General features: G+C 45.4%; 1 protein-coding gene across 1 annotated transcript in view; it reads left to right on the top strand.

Moving 5' to 3' along the window:
- MBOAT2 (membrane bound O-acyltransferase domain containing 2) overlaps positions 1–23,807 on the top strand; it is a 50,952-nt gene extending 27,145 nt beyond the window's left edge. Inside the window, exons 3-11 of the mRNA XM_068981536.1 lie at positions 6,385–6,440; positions 6,991–7,045; positions 10,908–11,091; positions 16,179–16,371; positions 16,938–17,041; positions 17,975–18,039; positions 19,328–19,460; positions 21,024–21,175; positions 23,582–23,807. Coding sequence (XP_068837637.1) covers positions 6,385–6,440; positions 6,991–7,045; positions 10,908–11,091; positions 16,179–16,371; positions 16,938–17,041; positions 17,975–18,039; positions 19,328–19,460; positions 21,024–21,175; positions 23,582–23,807 — 1,168 coding nt within the window. The remainder of the gene's footprint in view (positions 1–6,384; positions 6,441–6,990; positions 7,046–10,907; positions 11,092–16,178; positions 16,372–16,937; positions 17,042–17,974; positions 18,040–19,327; positions 19,461–21,023; positions 21,176–23,581) is intronic.
- The last annotated feature ends 311 nt before the right edge of the window (positions 23,808–24,118 follow it).

Genomic DNA, 24,118 nt, shown 5'->3' with positions numbered 1-24,118 from the left:
TGGCTCACTGAGCTGAGTCCTAGAAGGGCCCCTGGTGCTCTCTGCTGTGCCCAGTAACTATGTTGTAAATAGTGTTGGCATAAATTATTCAGCTGATAAACCATCCGTGGTGTTCTGCGTATCCTGTTTCAGCCGGTGGGGGGTGTCTCCGGACACCTTGACCTACATTAGGTTAGGGAGTGCGTTCCGCCCAGCTGCTACTCATGTAGTTCAAGTTCCCGGGAGAAAACAGGCATGGTCTCTTATAAGGTTTGCTCTGTCTGTTCCCCTCCCTACCTGAACCTTCCCCCTGACTGTTTTTTCCAATTTATTTATTTTTAATTGAAGGATAAGTGCTTTACAGTATTGCGTTGGTTTCTGCTGTACATCAGCATTTCCCCCTTACTTTATGTTTGTTCACAAAGCAGTGTGGTATAATGATATTTATCAAGAGATCTGCGGTGTTCCCTTATGACTCTAAAAAGTTGATCAGTTCAGTGGCTCAGTCGTGTCTGACTTTTTGCGACCCCATGGAATGCAGCACGCCATGCCTCCTGTCCATCACCAACTCCCGGAGTTTACTCAAACTCATGTCCATTGAGTCGGTGATGCCATCCAACCATCTCGTCCTCTGTTGTCCCCTTCTCCTCCTGCCTTCAGTCTTTGCCTCCATCAGGGTCTTTTCCAATGAGTCAGCTTTTTGCATCAGGTGACCAAAGTATTGGAGTTTTTCAGCTTCGACATAAGTCCTTCCAGTGAATATTCAGGACTGATTTCCTTTAGGATGGACTGGTTGGATCCCAAAAAGGGATCACCAGCCCTCAAAGTCCACGCCGTGTGTGCTGGCCCTCGCCTCTCTGCCCGCCTCGTCTGATGCTGCAGACGCATAACTGCTTCCACGTCCTCATGCTTCTTCTACTGCCCATCAGCTTCTTCCTGCTGGGAACACCCTTCCCAACCTGCCCGCGTGTCCAACCTCCTGGCTCCTAGAGGCTCAGATGAAGCGGCTCCTGTTCGAGGTGTTTCCCCATAAACTTGCTTAGTTTCTCTGTACGTGTCTTCAAATGTTTGGCCCTTAACACTTTTCCATGTAGCTACTTGCATACCTGTTGAGCTCTTAACTTCAGTGAGCAGGTTCCTTCAGGGACAGTGCTTAGCAGTTAATTATTGCAGCCATCCAGTACCTTCTGCTGAGCAGCGGTTCCGGTATCTATTGAATGACGGTTTTATCAAACATCTGCTGTGCCTCGGATACTGTTCATGGCCTTTGTCCTGTTGCTGTTTTATTTAATCCACACAGTGGCTTTATTATCCCCATTTTATAGATAAGAATTTGGAGGCTGGGGAGTTAAACAGCTCCCCCATGTCCACAGTTGATGAGAAGTGGAGTCAGGACGTTTTCTGGCTCACGTGTCCAGCTGCCTGTTCACACCTCCCTGCCCGGTTATCCAGTCAGCATCTCCCACTGAACTTGCCTGACCCGGACTTCCCAGTGCCCCTGCCCTGTTCCTCCTGCATTTCTTCCCAGCCAGCTCCGTCCTTCTGTTCCTTTCCTCTGGTCAAAACCCTTGGTGGCCTCAGGTCTCAAGCCCTGATTCTGATCCACTGTCGAACAGTTGTCAGGTGCCGCTGTCTTTGCCATCAGAAGACGACTTGGATGGACTACGCGGGGTCTGTGCTGTCATCCTGCTCTGAGATGCCATCCTCGCCTGCCTCTTACCCCCCAGCACCCCACAGCCCTCTTTACCCAGGGGCGAATATACCCATTAAAAGCGAGTGATTGCCCTGCCTGTTGCCCTCCACGGTCCCCAGTCCCTCCTGGGTCTCGGCCTTGTCCTCACAGTCCCTGCAGGAGCCTCCTAACTCTGACCATCCCGACACTTCTGTCTTCAGCATCTGTCCTGTCTTTACTCGCTGGCTCCAGCTGCATCCCCGTCCTCACTAGCCTCCCAGCAGGCCAGGTCAGTCTCGGTGCCCCCACCTGGGCAGGGGTGCTGGTGAGCCCGCCTCTGCGGGGCTTGGTCCCTGACTCAGCTTCTCTGTGAAGCGTCAACCTGGGTGAGGCCAGGCCCCACCGGCCTGCTGGCACTCCTCTCCCCTCCCTGTTTTGTTCTTCTGCTCAGCACACAGCAGCAGCTGGCACACCGTGTATTTGCCTCTAAGCTCAGTTGTTATCCATCCCTCCCCTGTACACAAATGAGAACCCTGTCTCCTTCGCAGCTGTGTCTCCAGCACCTGGTGCCTTGTAGGCGCTCATTAGATGCTCGTTTTTAAAATGAGCGAGTGAAGGGGCTGGCTGGATGGCTGCCTGGCTCCCGGAAGCCTTTTCCTCCCCTTTCAAGGTGCATTCCTTTGGCTCTAGTCCCAGGGGTTTGTTGCTTTCAGTGGGTTTTGCTGTTTGCAGACGAGCCCCTGCGTACTTAGACATGCCTGAAAGCGGACCGGTCAGTTTGCTCTGTTGTCAGGTCTCTGTACCCTGGTGGCATGCTGACCTTGTATCGTGTGTGTGTGTGTGTGTGCATGCTGACCTTGTATCGTGTGTGTGTGTGTGTGTGTGTGTGTTAGTTGCTCAGTCGTGTCCGACTCTTTGCAACCCCATAGACGGCAGCCCGTCAGGCCTCGCTGTCCATGGGGTTCTCCAGGCAAGAACACAGGAGTGGGTTGCCATTTCCTTCTCCAAAAGTAACTATAGAAAGAAAGAAAGTGAAGTCTCTCAGTCGTGTCCAACTCTGCGACCCCATGGACTGCAACCCACCAGGCTCCTCCATCCATGGGATTTTCCAGGCAAGAATACTGGAGAGGGTTGCTATTGCCTTCTCTGCTTGTAGGTGCTCGTAGTTGCTTTGTAGCAGTATCCTTGGAGTTTAGCAGTCTCCTAAAGATGACAGAACGATTCAGAAAGAGATTGTTCTTTTTCAGCATTCATTCTCTAGTGATGCTTACCTAGAGTTTGAGTTTGACCGCGTGGCAGAACTAAATCCTGTAACTCTCACTCACTGTAGAGAAAAAAGGTGGCGTGTAAAGGTTTTAGTTGAATAAGAAAGTTAATTTGTATCTTTTGAAAAAATTATAAGAAGTCTAGAGTCTCTTTAGTTCTTTACATCAGATGGGTACATATTTTTTTATATTACCTGAAGCTGTGTTATCAGTTGAGTATTTATTTTGAATAGCTAGATTCTATATTTTTCCTGTTCCAAGTAGAGTGCTGGGGGAGAAAGTGTCTGTAACTCCACCTCAATCTAGTGATGTTGCTGTGCAGAAGGTACAGGTGGCTCCACCCAGGCCCCCTTTGCTGGATGAAGGCACCGAAGCCAATTGCTTGCCCTCTCCCATCCGCCTCGCAGCCTCCACCCCAGGGAAACAGGAGAGTCTGGTTCACATAGGGCTAGCTCAAATTTTAGGAACAGGAAGGCGATTAAATACTGAATGCAAGGCAAACAGGTAGTTAAAATGTCAATAAAGGTGTAAGTGAAATCTGTGTGAGTCACTCCGATTGTCCCCATTCAGGTATTTACGAGCACAATGCACTGTTAGGAAAACCACCCCAGCTGGTCTCTTTGTAAACGTGGGAATGTTTTCATTTAGAACCATCTTCTCTGCACAGGAGGTTCCGTGTGATGGGTGAGGCCAGTCCTCCTCCTCTTTCAGTCTGCTCTGTGTCCTGGTCTCTGTCCTGTGCTTGTGCTGGACTCCTCTGGCCACCTTCCCCTCTGCTTGACTCTCCTGAGCTCTCATGAGTTTGTTTATCCTGTGCCAAACTTTTTTTACTTTGATTTATCAAATACTCCTTCACAGTCACTCCGCGATAATTTTGTCTTCTGTCATTTTATTCTCACATTCACCACTCCCTGACGCCAGCCCATGACAGGTTGGACCAGAGGCTGTGGAATGACAACCCCTTTAAAACCAAAGGAAATATTCAGGCTTAATGATTATCTGTTAAGGAAACAGAAGGTGATGGAGACGTTTTTGCAAACCAGTCGGAACTTTGAGCCCAGTTACTTAGCAGGTAGGTAGAGCTTCCCAGGTGGCACAGTGGTAAAGAATCCGCCCGCCAGTGCAGGAGACATCAGTTTGATCTCTGGGTCGGGAAGATCCCCTGGAGAAGGAAATGGCAACCCACTGTAGTATTCTTGCCTGGAGAATCCCATGGACAGAGGAGCATGATGGGCTACAGTTCCTGTGGTCCACAACAGTCAGACATAGCTTAGCGACTGAATGTGTGCGTGCACGCACACGCACACATATAGCAGGTAGCAAAGATGCAGAGGTGGATAGGGCAGGGTTCCTGCTGTTAAGTAGTCGATGAGTTTCGTGGTGACTGAAAAATAAGCCAATAACTACAGAATAGTCTGGTGACTGTTTTCAAGCACAGAGAAGAGTGGACATGAGGGAGGGAGTCTAATCAACTTACATAAGGAGTGATGGGTCTTGAGTGGGCACCCAGAAGGTTGGGTTTACGTGGTAGTTTAGAAATACTCATCTAGCACATATCCTGGGCCAGGCACTGTACTCGGCGCTGGGGGGTCAGTGGTGAAAAAGACCATTCGCTCCCTGTCGCATGAACCTGCTAAAGAGTGCAGACAGCTTTTAAAGCCCCTTCATAACTGGGTAAATGAAGCATCCGTGAGTGTGAGGAATTCTTTGAAGAAAGCAAACAGGAAGCTAAGTTGAAGTGAAAGGTGTGTGTCCCATTTGGGCAGAGGTGGCTTCCTGGTGGGGGGGTACAGCTGCCCACGGGCCTCTTGTGCAAAGTGACTGTTAAGCTGAGACTTGAAGCAGGAGATGGGCCGCCCTTGCAGAGCAGCTCCAGGGAGTGTGGTCTGGGTGGAGGCCAGCATTTGGAGAGAGTGGAGTATTTGTATGTGTTCCGCCTTCCTCTTCTTCTTTTTAACGTTTATTTGTGTATGCTTGGCTGTGGTGGGTCTGCATTGCTTCGCGGGCTGTTCTCTAGTTGTGTCAAGCAGAGCCTACTCTAGCTGTAGAGCACGAGCTTCTCACTGCGAGGATGCTTCTCATTGCGAGGACTTCTCTCGTTGCAGATCACAGGCTTAGTAGTCATGGCACACAGGCTTCATTGCCCTGTGGCATGTGGGATCTTCCCTGGACCGGGGATCAAACCTGTGTCTCCTGCATGGCAGGCAGAGTCTTTCCACTGAGCCAAACTGGGGAAACCCTGCTTCCGGATTCTTCCCGCCCCTGTGAGGGAGCATAGTTCTTAGATCCAGCAGTACAGCCTCGCAGCACCCAGTCCCCCAGCTCAGCTCACGTTCATGAGAGCCTGCACTCTGCATGCCTGGGTCTCCCAGGTGGCCAGTGGGCACAGTGAGAGCATACATGCAAAAAGCACATATAAATATTTGCCTTTGGGAAACATCTGATACACATGAACTGAGCAGTTCAGTATGTCACTGATTTGAAAAATAAATTTATTATTTTATTGGTTGTTTTTATGATGTTTTAAGGTGATGTGAGAATTAAAATCCAGAGCAAAGGGTATCTTCTTATTCCTTTTTGAGCTAAACTATGAAATGAATTTAGGCAGGTGAGAAAAATGATCTTTTTCCCCTGGAGAAATCGAAGTTTCAAGGAATTTTTTGTAATCCTCAAAGGCATGTAAACTATCTTCCAAGGTTAAAACGGCAGCTGGTTGTTGAAAGCAGCCTGGGGGAGCATTTGGCTGAGGAATAATCTCCCGAGAGAGAGTGGTGTTCACCTCGGAACAGACTTTGAAGAGAACCAAAGAAGAAGTTTCTCCCGCTGGTACTTTGAGTTTAAGAGCAGTCATCATGTGATGGGGTCTCTATGAGATCTTGTCTGTTAGGTGAGGAGGGAGTGACCTGCAAGCTCTTAGGGCCGAGCTCTGTGTATCTCATGCCAGTGGTGGTTCAGTTGCTAAGTCGCGTCAGACTTAGTGACCCCATGGACTGCAGCATGCCCCGCGGTCCCCCACTCCTCTGTCCTCCAATATCTCCTGGAGCTTGCTCAAACTCATGTGCATTGAATCGTTGATGCCATCTAACCATCTCATCCTCTGTTGTCCCCTTCTCCTCCTGCCCTCAGTCTTTCCCAGCATCAAGGTCTTTTCCAATGATTTGGCTCTTGGCATCAGGTGGCCAAAGTATTGGAGCTTCAGGTTCAGCAGTATGGGTTAGATTATGCCCTCTTAAAAGATGTGTTGAAATCCTATCCTCACGGTCTCCTGTAGAGGACAAGCCTCTTCTTAAAGCAAAGCAGAAAGCCCAGATTCCCTGTCTTCCGTCCCTTCCCCAGACTCAGCAGCCCTGGAGTTCTGTCTTCAGAATCCCTTGGGGTCTTTTTTCATGTCAGGATTTTGCAGTCATATAAGCATATATCATAAGTATCGTTTTAAATTTCTGCTTTTAAAATATTCTTTTTTCACAGCCCAATGATGATAATTACCCAGAAGATCACTAGTTTGGCTTATGAAATTCATGATGGTAAGAATTTGGAAATTAATCTTTCATCACTGAAAAAGTCATATTCCAACCACCTTTTGTTTGAGAGATTACCATAACTTTCTGCTGTTTTTTAGAGGAAGGAAATGGAGGGAGGGAAGATAGGAAAAATACTGAATTCTGCTTTGGCTTCCCTGGTGGTTCAGATGGTAAAGAATCCGACTGTAATGCAGCAGACGTGGGTTCGATCGCTGGGTTGGGAAGATCCCATGGAGAAGGGAATGACTATGCACTCAGTATTTTTGCCTAGAGAATCCCATGGACAGAGGAGCCTGGTGGGCTACAGGAGTCGTGGGGACACGACTCTAAGGTTTCTAAAGTGTGCTCACTTTCCTTCACTATTTATTCTTAATTTTACATTCAGTTCAGTGACAGAGCCTGTGCTGTAATGAGAAAGAAAGGGACCAGTTATACCAAAATTGGGATTATGGCATGAATTTCAAATGAAGAAAGTGATGCACGTGTGAATGGGAAGAAGTACGCTTCTTTTCTTGGGAGAAAGCGTAACTGATAAATTGTTTTTATTTCTCAGGGATGTTTCGGAAGGATGAAGAGCTGACTCCGTCACAGAGGGGATTAGCGGTCAGGTACGTGCCTATAAATCGTCTCCCACCGAAGTTCCTGCTGTCTCTGTCAGGACACCCACGTACTCAAGGCCAAGGCTGGCTTGTCCTCCTCAAGGCTCTTAGTTCACGAGAACCACACCTTCCTCCCTCTGCAGCAAGTCTGGTTGGGCTAGGCCTGCCTTCATAGGCACCCACAGAATATTATCATCCTACCTCCTGAGTACCATATCCTGACTCCCGAGAGGCTCTGAGTTCCCCCAAGACAGGAAGACTGCATGGTCTTCCTGTAGTAATTATGAGTAATAACTGCAGCTACCATTTGTGGACCAGTGACTTGATAGCAGGTCCTGGGCTGCGATATGTTAATATAGCACAAAGATGCCATGTTTTGAAATAATGAAGAACCAGCAGGATATTCACCTTGCTATTTGGGGAATTCCTTCTGCAGTAGGCTGCTATGTCATTTATTGTGGTCCCCTATGGATTCATCTAAGGACTAGCTTAATTTCTTGGTGGCGCCTGCCTTAATCTAATATAATTAGAGATAAGGTACTCATTTTATTTGAAGAAAAGCATCTGACAAGCACCCAAATCTGGGACTAATATATGCATGGCTGTCAAAAGAAGGAGATTGTGTAGTAGGAGGCCCTGCCCAAAGTGCTCACCTTTGATCCCAGGTTGTATGTCTTGAGAATCTTCTTATACTTTCCCCATCTTTAAAATTACTCTTTTGAGTTCACTACAGCCAGTCTTTATAGATCAGTAAATATGCACTTGAATTTATTTGTTTGGTGAGAGGTTAGCTTGATCTGGGCTCTGTGATCCATATGAGTCCTTGCCCATCCCAGGAACTTCTCGTTAATAGACACGCCCTTCTAGGTGGCCACCTGGCAAGAACCCCAGAGCTGGTTAAATTCAACTCTCTGCTTGTCTGAACAGTGGAAGGAGGCAGAGAGGACTCTTTTCAGATTTGCTACCCAAACGTAAAATCACAGAGCTCATTGTTGCCCACAGTTCTCTCACATTTCCACACACAGTTGATATCAAATCAGTGTTTATGGAATGAAGAATGAGTCTTCCATTGATACCATAATTAGAGTATTACAGTTATGCTCAGTTCGAATTTTAATTGCATGTATTACAGTTATCAGCTTCTTTCCTAACATGACTTGTCGTTTGATATGACAGTTGAGCCAGAAATGACTTCAGCAAGTTTCATAAGTCAGAATTATCTCCCGTCCTTCCAAATTGTGATACATTGTTGGATGCGGTAAGATGAACTTTGGCTTAGATAACCTGGCGTTGTTCTGGTCTTGAAGTAAGCAGTGTTGAAAATGAGGCTCTGTTGCTGGAGAATAACAGGCTCTTTGCAGCTCTGTGATGACTGGGCACTTGTGCTGTGTGTGAGGTGGTGATAAAGTCTCTAACTCAGCCCAACATGGGAAGAACTACGAGGGAAAATCTGCCAGAAATGCCTTGCTCCCATCTTTTCTGAGTCCTCAAGAAAAAGTACTTAAGGTTCTAAGCAATTTGAAATGTAGAAAGGTGGCTCAGTGGTAAAGAATCCGCCTGCCAAGCAGGAGATGTGGGTTTGACCTGTTTGCGAGACAGCAAAAGAGACACAGATGTATAGAACAGTCTTTTGGACTCTGTGGGAGAGGGAGAGGGTGGGATGATTTGGGGGAATGGCACTGAAACATGTATAATATCATATATGAAACTAATCACTAGTCCAGGTTCAATGCAGGATACAGGATGCTTGGGGCTGGTGCACTGGGATGACCCTGAGGGATGGTACGGGGAGGGAGGAGGGAGGGGGGTTCAGGATGGGGAACATGTGTACCCCTGTGGCGGATTCATGTTGATGTATGGCAAAACCAATACAATATTGTAAAATAATTAGCCTCCAATTAAAATAAATAAATTTATATTAAAAAAGAAAGAGATGTGGGTTCGATAACCTGGGTTGGGAAGATCCCTTAGAGAAGGAAGTGGCAACCCACTCCAGTGTTCTTGCCTGGGAAATCCCATGGACAGAGGAGCTTGGAGGGCTATGGTCCATGGGTCACAAAAGAGTTGTACATGACTGAGCAACTGAACAACAACAACAAAGTGTAGAAAAATTTAAAAGGCATTTTGAGTTAAGTGGTGACTTAGCTGGGTGTCAGATGGACCAGAGCACTGTTTTCTCTTTGTTTTATTTTTATAAAAATATTTATGAGGAGGTTCTGTTGACCCCTTTTGGCCACAGAAAGCATTTGCGTGTTTTTTTTAGGAGATCACGTGTCATCTTAGAGAGGCAGATGGGGCTATAACACGTTTAAGAGCCTCTTTATCATCCCCAGCTGTAGCTGCTCTTTTATTTGTGGTGGTTTATGGTTGTCAGTAGATGGCAGACTTGACAGATGGAGCTGTTTGTATATATATAATATATATATATGTTTTTAAATTTGGCTGCAGCAGGTCTTCGTTGCAGCATGTGGGATCTCTAGTTGTGGTCCAGGGACTTAGTTGCTCTGTGGCGTGCGGGATCCTAGTTCAATCCCTGGCCAGGGACTGAACCCTCATCCCCTGCATTGCAAGGCAGATTCTTAACCCCTGGACCACCAGGGAAGTCCCAGAGGTGGTTTTAAGGTATAAAAAATTCACACTTCTGATGCATTTTCATAGTGTCCTGTGTTACTGGTTTTCTTCAGGTTTCCTGCATCGAGAGCTGGAATGCTTGGTACACTTTAGATACCATGTGCCATTTGGACGGACCTGAGAGCAACTGAATTAAAAATGTTGGGAGACATCCTTGACTCCTTCTCCCTCGCTCCCCACCCCCATCCATCTGCAGACCCCAGGGCTGTGCTGCCAGGCTGTACTCAGATGCTGTCCCCTGCATGGATCCAGCCCCATCACCTCCCCCTGGATCCCACATCCTCCTGCCTGGTGGTCCCTCCTCCACCCTCCTCTCTCCACACACACGAGCTCGAGGGGTTCTTTTGAAAACATAGGTATTGGAAACCCTACTGTAGTAAAGAAAAGAATGGCAACCCACTCCAATAGTCTTACTTGAGAAATCCCATGGACAGAGGAGCCTGGTGGCTACAGTCCATGGGGTTGCAGAGAGTCGCAAAATGACTGAGCCCCCTACACCACCACCACCACCACCACTGTAGTTTTTCAGCACAGTCTGAATAAAATCTGAAGCTTCCACCATGGCTTGTAAGGCAGGCCCTGTGTTCCCCACCTCGGCATACTGACATCCCCCCTGCCTCCCCAGCTCAGCCCCTCCCACTACACTGGCCTCCCTGCGCCTGGACCTGCCCCAGCTCTTTGCTCCCTGTCCCTGGAGTCCTGGTCCTAGACATTCACATGACTCCCTTACTCATCTCATGATCAGAGAAGCCTTCCTGGCTTGTTAATAAAATGCCCCCTTCCCCTTGTAGCACTTAGCTGTCTGTTTTTTATTCTTGATTTTCTGCAGCTGTTGTGTAAGTTCTCTGCAGAATCCCCCTCTGGTATTTACTGCTGCGTCTCTAGACCCAGGAGCATGGGTACACACAGATTTGTTAAGTGAGTGAGTGAGTGATTGACTAGTAAGAGATGAATCTTCTGCCCTATCTTGTCCACCTTGACTTTGTTTCATCATGAGGAAATCAGTTAGAAACGCTTTGTCGTGGCTCATAAAGACCCGGATGGAAACTCTTTTATCCACAAACACCACTGAGCATTCCTTCATTCTGAACCTTTAGATTCTTATTGTTTGGAGGCAGATGAAAATCACAGCTTGCTTTATTTTGGAAATGGTAGGAGGAGTCGAGGTTGGAGCTGATCACTCCCATCGCGTTTTCACAAAGCAAACGTGTCTTACGCATAGCGTTTCTCTTTGTTGCAGGCGCATGCCCAGCCTTCTGGAGTATTTAAGTTACAACTGTAACTTCATGGGTATCCTGGCAGGCCCGCTCTGCTCTTACAAAGACTACATCACTTTCATCGAAGGCAGATCGTACCATATGACGCAGTCAGGTGAAAATGGGAAAGAAGAGATACAGTACGAAAGGACAGAGCCATCACCAAATGTAAGACCTGGAGATTCATCTGCAGCATTTCTAGCATCTATTGATTAGCCTTGTTTATTTCAGGAGACCAGTGTTGTCATCTTTTCTTTAAAAAAAAAATAAGATACCCATTTTTTTCTTTAAAAACGTTTTTCAAGGTAAATGACTCTTCACATAGTACCTAGTGGTGATGCCTTGTGGAAGTACAACTATGATTAAAGAACAAAAGTAAGGTTACCTACGATGTGAGGAAATGCTTTATAGTCATGGAGTATTTTACAGAAAACCCTTATGAAAGGTCACTCTCCATCAGGTTCTGAACACCATAAACAAGAGGTTGTTGACAACAGCATATATCACGGTTTGAATATATTTTAAATTAAAATTCCAAGAGAATTCCCTGGTGGTCTAGTGGTTGGGACTCTTCACTTTTGGTGCCAACGCCCAGGTTCAATCCCTGGTCAGGGAACTAAAATCCTGCAAGCCATGTGGGTTGGGCCAAAGAAATGAAACCAAATAAATGTGTCTAACGATAAATTTAGGAGAAGGCAATGGCACCCCACTCCAGTACTGTTGCCTGGGAAATCCCATGGATGGAGGAGCCTGGTAGGCTGCAGTCCATGGGGTCGCTAAGAGTCGGGCATGATTGAGTGACTTCAGTTTGACTTTTCACTTTCATGCATTGGAGAAGGAAATGGCAACCCACTCCAGTGTTCTTGCCTGGAGAATCCCAGGGACGGGAGAGCCTGGTGGGCTGCTGTCTATGGGGTCACAGAGTCGGACATGACTGAAGCGACTTAGCAGCAGCAGCAACAGCAATGATAAATTTAAGTTCCATATGTACATAGTTCACACAGTCGAACGGTGGGAGTTATTTACAGATCACTCAACGGCAGTAGGAAACTCTGTGTTACGAGTGGGGTGTGGAGACTCTTTGAATGCCAGGTAGGTCGGTCAGGACCCTGTGGCCCATTTGCTGGGGGCCTCCCAGTTGTCTTCAGCTGCATTAGTTAAGGTACAGGTTTGGCTGCTGAACCAAGGACCAAAATGACAGTGGTTTAAACAAGGTGGGAGTTGTGTTCTTTCTCACTCGACAGCTCATGTGTCAGCGGTCCACGGATAACAGGGCAGCTCCATGGGCTGGAGCTCCAAGTGCTGCCAGGTTTGCTGTCTGCAGGGTGTTTCCCTCATCTCCATGGTCTAAGATGCTTGCCACAGAAGTTATCCATGTTAACCCGTGACCACATAGCCACACTCAGCTGCAGAGGAGACTATGACGTGTGACTTCAGCATGTCCAAACAGAAAATCCTTCACTGTGTAAGAAGTGGAGGATGGCTCCAGGGAACCCCTGTCAGTCTCTCCTGTGATGTGTGTAGGCATTTTTTCTGGGGCTGTTTGGGTTCTTGAGTGAAGACTTCTCCTGTCTTCTGCTCTGGGTGTCCAGACTTGACTGCTGGTCCCCGGAGCTGGGCACTGAGTGAAGAGGGGTGGGGGCTGGGCGGGTGCTGAAGGGTATCACGTCTCAGGATGCATCACCCACGTCTCCATATTCATTCCAGCCCCGCTGTAGACCTGCGTCCCTAAACCTGGTTCTTCTCTGGTTAGGCTTCCCTGAGGGTTAACTTCTGACCTCCTGCCAGCATAGGGGAGGGGTTGTCCACCTGCTCAGCGGGAGGCCATGGGAACCGGGTGTTACACTTCCCAGATTTAGGCCCCCTCACCTCCTGCCTTTCCAAGTTACTAATCCCACATTAGGATTAGGAAGCCTTCCTCAGCAACCAATGCAAAGAAATAGAGGAAAACAACAGAATGGGAAAGACTAGATATCTCTTCAAGAAATTTAGAGATACCAAGGGAACATGTCATGCAAAGATGGACTCGATAAAGGACAGAAATGGTATGGACCTAACAGAAGCAGAAGATATTAAGAAGAGGTGGCAAGAATACACAGAAGAACTGTACAAAAAAGATCTTCACAACCAAGATAATCACGATGGTGTGATCACTCACCTAGAGCTAGACATCCTGGAATGTGAAGTCAAGCGGGCCTTAGAAAGCATCACTACGAACAAAGCGAGTGGAGGTGATGGAATTCCAGTTAAGCTATTTCAAGTCCTGAAAGATGATGCTGTGAAAGTGCTGCACTCAATATGCCAGCAAATGTGGAAAACTCAGCAGTGGCCACAGGACTGGAAAAGGTCAGTTTTCATTCCAATCCCAAAGAAAGGCAATGCCAAAGAATGTTCAAACCACTTCATCTCACATGCTAGTAAAGTAATGCTCAAAATTCTCCAAGCCAGGCTTTAGCAATATGTGAACCGTGAACTTCCAGATGTTCAAGCTGGTTTTAGAAAAGGCAGAGGAACCAGAGATCAAATTGCCAACATCCACTGGATCATCGAAAAAGCAAGAGAGTTCCAGGAAAACATCTATTTCTGCTTTATTGACTATGCCAAAGCCTTTGACTGTGTGGATCATAATAAACTATGGAAAATTTTTCAAGAGATGGGAATAGCAGACCACCTGACCTGCCTCTTGAGAAACCTATATGCAGGTCAGAAAGCAACAGTTAGAACTGGACCTGGAACAACAGATTAGTTCCAGACAGGAAAAGGAATACGTCAAGGCTGTATATTGTCACCCTGCTTATTTAACTTATATGCAGAGTACATCATGAGAAACACTGGGCTGGAAGAAGCACAAACTGGAATCAAGATTGCCAGAAGAAATATCAATAACTTCAGATATGCAGATGACACCACCCTTATGGCAGAAAGTGAAGAGGAACTAAAAAGCTTCTTGATGAAAGTGAAAGAGGAGAGTGAAAAAGTTGACTTAAAGCTCAACATTCAGAAAACGAAGATCATGGCATCTCGTCCATCACTTCATGGGAAATAGATGGGGAAACAGTGCAAACAGTGTCAGACTTTATTTTTTTGGGCTCCAAAATCACTGCAGATTATGATTTCAGCCATGAAATTAAAAGATGCTTACTCCTTGGAAGGAAAGTTATGACCAGCCTAAATAGCATATTGAAAAGCAGAGACATTACTTTGCCAACAAAGGTCCGTCTAGTCAAGGCTATGGTTTTTCCAGTAGTCATGTATGGATGTGAGAGTTGGACTGTGAAGAAAGCTAAGCGCCAAAGAATTGATGCTTTAGAACTGTGGTGTTGGAGAAGAGTCTTGAGAGTCCCTTGGACTGCAAGGAGATCCAACCAGTCCATTCTGAAGGAGATCAGCCCTGGGATTTCTTTGGAGGGAATGATGCTAAAGCTGAAACTCCAGTACTTTGGCCACCTGATATGAAGAGTTGACTCATTGGAAAAGACTCTGATGCTGGGAGGGATTGGGGGCAGGAGGAGAAGGGGACAACAGAGGATGAAATGGCTGGATGGCATCACTGACTCAATGGACATGAGTTTGAGTAAACTCCGGGAGTTGGTGACGGACAGGGAGGCCTGGCGTGCTGCAATTCATGGAATCACAGAGTCGGACTTGACTGAGCGACTCAGCTGTACTGAATCCCACATTGGCTCAGCTGTTTAAGGGGTGTCCTGGGTGTGTGTGCCAGCTGGTGTTTGAGGTCAGGTATGTTACTTTAGGGTTTCCCAGGTGGCTCAGTGGTAAAGAATGCTCCTGCCAATGCAGGTGACATGGGTGCAATCCCTGGGTCAGGAAGATACCCTGAAGGAGGAAGTGGCACCCCACTCCAGTACTCTTGCTGGAAAATCCCATGGACGGAGGAGCCAGGTGGACTACAGTCCATGGGGTTGCAAAGAGTCAGACGAGACTGGGCACAAGCATGTAATGGCTTCTGTTACGTTAACTGTTTTTAAACTGAGACCTAGAAACTAGGGTGCGCAGTCTAAGGGCCCTGGTATTTCTCATTATGTTACTAAAAGGATACAGCCAATATTTAGGTTCATGTGTGAGGTCATTTGGTTCATCTCACTTCATTTATAATTGTAATTTTTCTCTAATTACCTGCTGCAAACCTCTTTCTATTCAGACGTGTAGCTTAGGTATTTTGGAGGTGGAGGGTGAAGGAAAGGTAGCCTTACTTTTCTAGAGAAAGCTTTGAAAGACGACCAGGAAAATGAGAATAAGAACAGCTTCAGCAAAGAGCCCTTTACCGTCTAGTGTCTCCTGACAAGCAGCCCGAGAATGAAAAAAGCTTTTTTTGTGCAGGAATAAAGTGCAGGAATCTGGCACGTGCTCTCACTCTTGCCTTTGAGCCTTGCTTTTGGCCCCGTTACAGAAAGTGTTAAATAAGTGTTTATCTGCAAATTACTGCAGTTAGTTGGAATATTATTTGATTCCTGTGTGGGACACTAATCAAAAGTATTTTGTTTCATTCTTTCATCTGGATCTGGCCTCTTCTTTCGTCTACTTCTTTCTTTCCCTCCATAGGCTGTAGAATCTCCTTTATATAGAATCAGATTGAAATAGTCTGGCCTCCTGAAAATACAAAAAAGCCATGAGTTGGGTTCTCTGGAGGTAATTTAACCTTACCGGAAAAAAGTAAAGGTCTGCCTTTTCTTTCCATCAGAATCTTTTATATAGGGCTTTTGTTTTCTTGCCTGTGTTGCTCTTTTAGTTTTATCATCTTGAACAAAATTGTATAAAAGAACTTTCAGGTTTAAAGAAATGTAAAAGTTGTTTATTGTAAAAATAGTTTCCATGAAATAGCTAGAACTTGGAAACCAGGGAGAAGGCACGGTGGAAAAAAATAAACTGTATGTGTGAGTGTGATCATATAAAAATCTCTACCCAAACTTATTAATGGTAACATTTTTACATAGTCATCCTGTATACCTGTGTTTGCTTTTAGATTGTTATTTTTTTAAATTACTGAAAGTCCTGCGAATACAAATTGGTGTTTCTGGTGTGATTTGAGCCATGACCCAGAGGTAGACATAAGGCTTTGCATATTCAACCTGTGAGACAGTGAGGGCTTTAAATGCTGAGCATGACGAGAGTTCAGGACTTTTGACTGAGTTATACAAGCTTAATAACTATATTCAGAGTGAGTCATCTGGTGATAATACGTGGAAGGAAGTAAAAGGAGTACGGATTAGTTTTATGACAACTTGTCTTGCTTTCAGGTCGCAGTTATTCAGAAACTCTTAGTCTGTGGACTTTCCTTACTGTTCCACTTGATCATCTCTAAGATGTTACCTGTGGAGTACAACATTGATGCGCATTTTCAGGCCACAGCTTCATGGCCGACAAAGGTGGTCTATCTCTACGTCTCTCTTTTGGCTGCCAGACCCAAGTACTATTTTGCATGGACGTTAGGTAAGTAACATGTGAATAGGCTTTGCATTAGCATTGGACGTGTCAGTAGCCAGGAGGATGCCTTCTTGAGAATGTGTAGTTCAGGACCGATGAGAAAAACTAGGGTCATCTCTGCAGGAGAAACAAACCTCACAGTTCACGTCCTGTGTACAAGGACTGATCCTGAAAACTGTTGAAAAGTGACACTCCAGTTGTGTCCGACTCTTGGCAACCCCATGGACTGCAGCCCCTCCAGGCTTCTCTGTCCATGAGATTTCCCAGGCAAGAATACTGGAATGGGTAGCTGTTCCCTTCTCCAGGGGATCTTCCCGACCCAGGGATCAGAACCCAGGTCTCCCGCATTGCAGGGAGATTCTTTACCGTCTGAGCCACCAGGGAAGCCCTAAAAACTGTTAGATCCTAAAAGCTGGAGCAAGGCCCATTTTATTATAGTATCAGATAAAATGAGAATAAGTCCACTTTAATAGAATTCAAGGGCATAGTCTATGATAACATACATCTTCTGGGGCAGCACGGCAGTTTGTCACACAGGTTCGTAACACTTCCTTTTCCTTCATGTCCTGCAGCTGACGCCATCAACAATGCGGCGGGCTTTGGATTCAGAGGATATGACGAAAATGGAGCTGCCCGTTGGGACCTAATTTCCAATCTGAGGATCAAGCAAATAGAGGTTAGTGCAGCATCAAGCAGTCAGTCACTGCAGGATTCTTAAGTGGCTTAACTTGCTTTCGTAGATTACAACATGATGTTCCAAGAGTGGTGCTGAAAGATTTGCAATAATCTCACTCTTTTCACTCAGCCAGTATTTGTCAGTCATCAGCTATGTGCCCCAGGCCGTGGGGATCTGGTGAATAAGGCCCTTCTGGGCTTGAATCCAGTTCGGGTTACAGAGACACAGCAAGACTGGCTGTGATCAGAAAGGCAGAGCGGTCCAGCTTGGACTAGTGGCCCAGGGAAGGCGTCCTGGAGGAAATGATGCTGTAGGCTGAGTTCTTAGTAGGAGGCAGCCAGGTGCTCCAGTCAAGGGTGGCAGCCCAAGGTTGGGGGCAGGGTCGTGGTCCTTGTTGTTACCTAGCGGTACTGACAGGTGAAGCTGGAGGAATAGAGGCCCTGCTGAGCACAGTCTTAGAGGCTTGAGTGAGGGGCTGGGAAGGTAGGAAGATGTGCAGACCACTCCTCCCGGGGAGCAGGTCCAGAGGGCCTCAGACTCCCCAAAGTGGGATAGGTGAGGGGCTAAAGGAGGTGAGGGCACAGGGGGCTGTGCCAGTAGGGGGGCATCCAGGCTGTGCCCAGTGACCGGCCACTGCTGTTTATTGACGTGCTCTGCAGGAGTGTCTTGGGATGATTCCACGATGGCCCCTGTAAGTGTTATTAACACACAGGAGAAAACGGCGAGAAGTCCTTATAGGGAGAACACCTTATAGGTGTTCCCCACAGTAAACTCCTTTTGTAGAATGATACTCCATTAGAAAGCAGTATTTAGGAAAGAGACCACACCCCACTGTCACTGTCAAGGGTGTACTCTTAGGCCAGTAAAATGTTGCTTACCTTTTAAAGCTTCATTATTTTGTTTGCCGAAGAAAAAAGTTGCTTTGTTTTTCAGATGTCGACAAGTTTGAAGATGTTTCTCGATAATTGGAATATTCAGACAGCTCTTTGGCTCAAAAGGTAAGCTCCTTCCAGAACCGTCTTCAGCTATGCTTTGGCCTCTGGGTCTTGAGACTGAGCTTCACTGGGTTCACATTCTTGATTAGATTAAATTAAATGAATGCTGTGACTTTGTGTTAACGAGGAAATACACTTACTGTCCTCCAAAGCAGGGTGGTACCAAGCCTGAGAACTGTTTAGCCTTAAGTCCTAAATGTAGCTACCGCAGACCTCTCCACTTGCCTTTAAAGGTGCCCACCAAGGTCTGGAATCGCCAGTACGTCCCTCATTCATGGGAGATTTGACCAAACAAAAGTGGCTACATAACTACCATATGTATGCATTAGATTTTCCACAATAGTTCAACTATTCCAGTACAGTAGACCTTTATATGTTGGGTGCAGGATCTGAAGACTGAACCTCTGCAGTTGGAATTCAAGGTCTTGTTAGAAACACTGCAGAGTAATCTCCACATGCTGATCCTTGTAGTGAGGATGATGATGAGAGGGCAGGAGGCGTGCAGGCACGGGGGTGCCGGGGAAGAAGAGGCACTTGAGTTAAGAATAATAAAGAGGAGGCTGTCAGGAGCACAGGGGGAAGACAGAGGACTGATTACAGGATGCAAATTTAGGACAGTGCACAGAAACTCCCAGGGATCCTGTCTCCTCGTTCCCGATGGGATACTGCCAGGTTTTGAGTTTATTTCACAAAACACTGCTCTTGTGATAGGGGGACTCCAAGCACCATTCTCTGTGATGCCCTTTATTTATGACAAATAATGACCTTTACCTCTTGAAACACCCAGAATATACTCTAGTCACTTCATGGTGCCTTGAAGTCTCCCCAGTGGCTGCACATTTTCTGAGCTAATTGTTATGTTATTTTTGTTGTTATATTTTAAATTTCATACCTTAGGAAAATCTCATTTTCATATAAGTTCTCCACCTGTGACAGAAGACTTTTAAGCACAACCTGGTTCCCAATAGAGTATGGTTAGATCAATTGAAAGTCCTAAATGTTAGTGAAGAAAATAATAAAATAATGTAAGATAAGAGTAACTTTTATATTTATTAAAGTTTTTCTGTACATAGTATAGACACCCCACACACTAGAAATGATCATTTTGGTGATACCAGTAAGAAGACAGAAGTGAAAAATCTTTTTGTAAACCTCATAGTAACCATAGTCTCCCTGAGGCTAATGGCCAAGCTAAGGTGTGGTTGTTTTCCTAAATCCTGAGTGGGAGTGAAAGAAAGATGGTCCTGAGCGTGACAGGCTTCTTATCACTCATGTGTGTCGTGGTTTCCAGGGTGTGTTACGAGCGCGCCTCCTTGAGTCCCATCATCCAGACCTTCTTCCTCTCTGCCATTTGGCACGGGGTGTACCCGGGCTATTACCTGACCTTTCTCACTGGAGTGCTGATGACGCTGGTGGCGCGAGCTGTGAGTATTGGGGACGCCTTCTCATCCTGCAGGGCCAATCACGTGGACTGGGGGCCTCGCTGCTTTGGCCGGGCCAGCCCTGAGCTCCGATGGGTGTGCCTGGCACATGTGTTGAGTGAGGCAGGCAGGCCCCACCCACACTCGGTTCATCTGAGAGGAAGGCACAGTAACGTGAAGCATGGGAAAGCCAGGTGTGCCAGTTCTGAAAGAGATGGGAATACCAGACCACCTGACTTGCCTCTTGAGAAACCTATATGCAGGTCAGGAAGCAACAGTTAGAACTGGACATGGAACAACAGACTGGTTCCAAATAGGAAAAGGAGTACGTCAAGGCTGTATATTGTCACCCTGTCACCCTGCTTATTTAACTCCTATGCAAAGTACATCATGAGAAACGCTGGACTGGAAGAAGCACAAGCTGGAGTCAAGACTGCTGGAAGAAATCTCAATAACCTCAGATATGCAGATGACACCACCCTTATGGCAGAAAGTGAAGAGGAACTAAAAAGCCTCTTGATGAAAGTGAAAGAGGAGAGTGAAAAAGTTGGCTTAAAGCTCAACATTCAGAAAACGAAGATCACGGCATCTGGTCCCATCACTTCATGGGAAATAGATGGGGAAACAGTGGAAACAGTGTCAGACTTTATTTTTCTGGGCTCCAAAATCACTGCAGATGGTGACTGCAGCCATGAAATTAAAAGATGCTTACTCCTTGGAAGGGAAAGTTACGACCAACCTAGATAGCATATTCAAAAGCAGAGACATTACTTTGCCAACAGAGGTCCGTCTAGTCAAGGCTATGGTTTTTCCAGTGGTCATGTATGGATGTGAGAGTTGGACTGTGAAGAAAGCTGAGTGCCGAAGAATTGATGCTTTAGAACTGTGGTGTTGGAGAAGAGTCTTGAGAGTCCCTTGGACTGCAAGGAGATCCAGCCAGTCCATCCTAAAGGAAATCAGTCCTGCCTGTTCTTTGGAAGGACTGATGCTGAAGCTGAAACTCCAGTACTTTGGCCACCCGATGGGAAGAGTTGACTCATTGGAAAAGACTCTGATGCTGGGAGGGATTGGGGGCAGGAGGAGAAGGGGATGACAGAAGATGGCTGGATGGCATCACCAACTCAATGGACATGAGTTTGGGTAAACTCCGGGAGTTGGTTATGGACAGGGAGGCCTGGCATGCTGCGATTCATGGGGTCGCAAAGAGTCAGACACACCTGAGGGACTGAAGTGAACTGACTGAAGCAGTTGTTAACTTTGGTGGGGAAGCTTTTAATTTTGATACAATTTGAAATCCACAGAAAAGTTATAAAAACGCTCCTCTGTGCTCTTCACTCAGATTCACACGTTTTGCCCCCATGCTTCACCATGCTTTTTCCATAGTTTTTATATCTATTTATAAGTGTATTAGTTTTCTCTCAACCAGCTTTGCCCATAGTAACAGTACCGTTTTAGATGCCCAGCAGCAATGTATGAGTTTCATCTATTCCACGTCCTTGGAACAGTTGATGGAGTCGATGTGATTCCATAAGCATTGTTAAAGATGAATATTTCTGTTTATTTCAGGTGAGAAATAACTTTAGACATTACTTCCTCGAACCTCCCCAGCTGAAATTTTTGTACGATGTTATAACATGGATAGCAACTCAGATAACAATAAGTTACACAGTTGTGCCATTTGTACTTCTTTCTGTAAAACCTTCACTCATGTTTTACAGGTAAGTGTTAACTCTTAACAAATGTGCCATTGGAAATTTGTAAAAAAAATTTTATTGAAATATAGTAGTGTGTATATTTTCATTCCAGCCTCCTAATTTATTTCTCCCCTGTGCCCTTTCCCTTAGGTAACCAACCATAGGTTTGCTTTCTGTGTTTGTGAGTTGATTCCTGTTTTGTAAATATCAATAAGTTCATTTGTATCATATTTTGAAATTTAGGAAAGCTTCTTGCTTTTAGGTAGAATAGAAAAATAGAACCCAACTTATTTCCTGCAGTTAAGTGCATTGTCAGTTACTTTTACATCTTAAACCTAGCAGTCTCAAGTTTATTTATGGAATGATTAACACCGATCAGACTTGAGATAAGAGTGTGACTTAGAGGGCTATCACCTGGGTACCGACTGCTTCAGATCTCTCAAAAGTTTCACTGCAAAGTGGAGCTCTTCTTTCTACACTTGGACATGAACTGCATGGTTGTGGCAATCATTTCATGACATATAACAGATTGAATCATTGTGTTGCACACCTGAAGTGTTACTTGTCAGTTATTTCTCAGTTTAACAGAGAGAGAGAGACATCAGGCTAGCTTTGACCCATGGGCCAAGGCTGCTCACCCCTGCTCAAGAGCCAAGGGTGGTGAGAGCCCCCTGCTCGAAAGCCAGGGTTTGGGGGTTTGTATGTTACAGCAGATGCTTATGAGTCACTGGAGATATTTTAGGGGCAGAAGTAAATACTGGGTTGGCCAGAAAGTTCATTCAGGTTTTTCAAATGGACTTGTTTTGCCAAGGCAGTATATCCTCTGATGGTCACCAGAAGCTTTTAATAAAGTCCATGGACCAAGAGTTTAGGGTGTCAGACCACTAACTTCAAAAGAAAAGGAAAACCTATAGAAGATGAACAATAAAAAATATGATGAAGTAGTTTAAAAAGTATAGCTTATTCTTTATCACAAATTATTCTCTTAATTTATTCAATCAAAAGATAATCAGTTGCTTAAATTTCACTGTGGGTGCCCTTTTCACTCTTACGCTTCATTGGTACATCGTCAGCTCTTGTTGATGTTGTTTAGCCGCTCGGTCAGGCACGACTCTTTGATCCCGTGGGCTGTAGCCCATCAGACTTCTCTGTTCATGGGATTTCCCAGGCAAGAATAATAGAGTGGGTTGCCATTTCCTTCTCTAGAGGAATTACTGTCATCTCTACATGATAGAAATTATTATTTTGAATTCCATATTTTATCTGTCTTCTCTCCCTCACCCACCAAATTCACCTCCCCCGTATTAGATAGTGATCTGTCTGAGATCAAAAGCTTTATTCTTTCATAAATTCCTTATTACCCTAGCATTTAGAATGACAGCAAGAGTATATGGTCACAGAATTATTGAACTGAATATGATAAGAGTCATACAGGAAGACATAAGTAACTCGTGTTAGAATTTTTCATTTTAACAGAATTATTACATATATTTAAATATGATTGAGCTATTGATTGGATATTCTGTTTCAGGAACATTGAGATTTACAGCTATAGAAGCAGTAGGTCACATTGGTTTATATTTAATTTGAGGCATGATACTTCTAATAATATTTTTAATAATGTGACCTTTATTTTGTGACAGTTACGATCAAGAAGCTATATTGCTTATCTGTTACGTCACTGGGCTTCCGTGATAGCTCAGTTGGTAAAAGAATCTGCGTGCAATGCAGGAGACCCTGGTTCCATTCTTGAGGTCGGGAAGATCCACTGGAGAAGGCTACCCACTCCAGTATTCTTGGGCTTCCCTTGTGGCTCAGCTGGTAAAGATTCCGCCCACAACGCGGGAGACCTGGGTTCAGTCCCTGGGTTGGGAAGATCCCCTGGAGAAGGAAAGGCTACCCACTCCAGTATTCTGGCCTGGAGAATTTCATGGACTGTATAGTCCATGGGGTCGCAAAGAGCCTGACGTGACTGATCGACTTTCACAGCAACAACGTGACATCACTGGAATATTTGTGACTTAATTAGGGGCAATATGTAGCAGGCAAGCCTTTTATGGTGTCTTTACCACCTGTATTCTTTACTCAGTATTTGACTCTGCAGATTTGAGAGATATTTTCAGATCTATACAGCTATTAATAAGTAAATTTTTATTTTTGTTTTATTTAGTTCTGGCCTTAGGACACTTACAAAGGAATGTAATATGATGTCTAGTATCATGCTTGTAACTGGCCTAGGTTTGTACAGTGCTTTATAAATACCCATAGGCATACATGATTTGTGTTTCACCCAAGGGGGATTTTTCTTCTAGAATAATGTAATAAATATACACATCCTAAGGGGCTTGGGACAGTTGTGACAGATGTCAAATTAGGTCTTGTTAATTATCAGAATCTAATAAAGTAAACTTTTCCTTTTTTTTCTTTTAGCTCCTGGTATTACAGCCTTCACTTTGCTGGTATCTTAGTATTATTGTTGCTGCCGGTGAAAAAAACTCAGAAAGGAAAGAGTACACATGAAAATGTTCAGCTGTCACGATCCAAAAAGTTTGATGAAAGAGACAGTTCTTTGGGACAGAATAGTTTTTTCACAACCAACAGTGTTTGCAATCAGAATCAAGAAATAGCTTCTAGACATTCATCATTAAAGCAATGATGAGGAAAGTACTTTGACGGCTATTTTCTGTATGTTAAGGGGAACCAATCTTAGCACCTTTCAAGGGGTCTGTGTCTGTTGGGGAAGGGATCACATGGGGGGAAATCAGCCAGTTTTAGGTAGGGAATTCCCTGTATACCAGCTGGGAAATGGAGCGAAATACCCCTCCCATGCCATGTCTGGTGGGCCACGCCTTATCAAAAAATATTTCCATTATTTCAATGGGCACTCAGGACCTCAGCATATGTCCATAGGGTCGTATGTGTGCCCTGTTGCTGAATGTACGCTGTGTGTCCCAAGGCACTGAAGAG

Source organism: Capricornis sumatraensis, chromosome 1, assembly GCF_032405125.1.
Source record: "Capricornis sumatraensis isolate serow.1 chromosome 1, serow.2, whole genome shotgun sequence".
Taxonomy (NCBI): domain Eukaryota; kingdom Metazoa; phylum Chordata; class Mammalia; order Artiodactyla; family Bovidae; genus Capricornis; species Capricornis sumatraensis.
The sequence above is the reverse complement of the archived record's forward strand: the minus strand, read 5'-3'. Positions and strand labels throughout refer to the sequence as shown.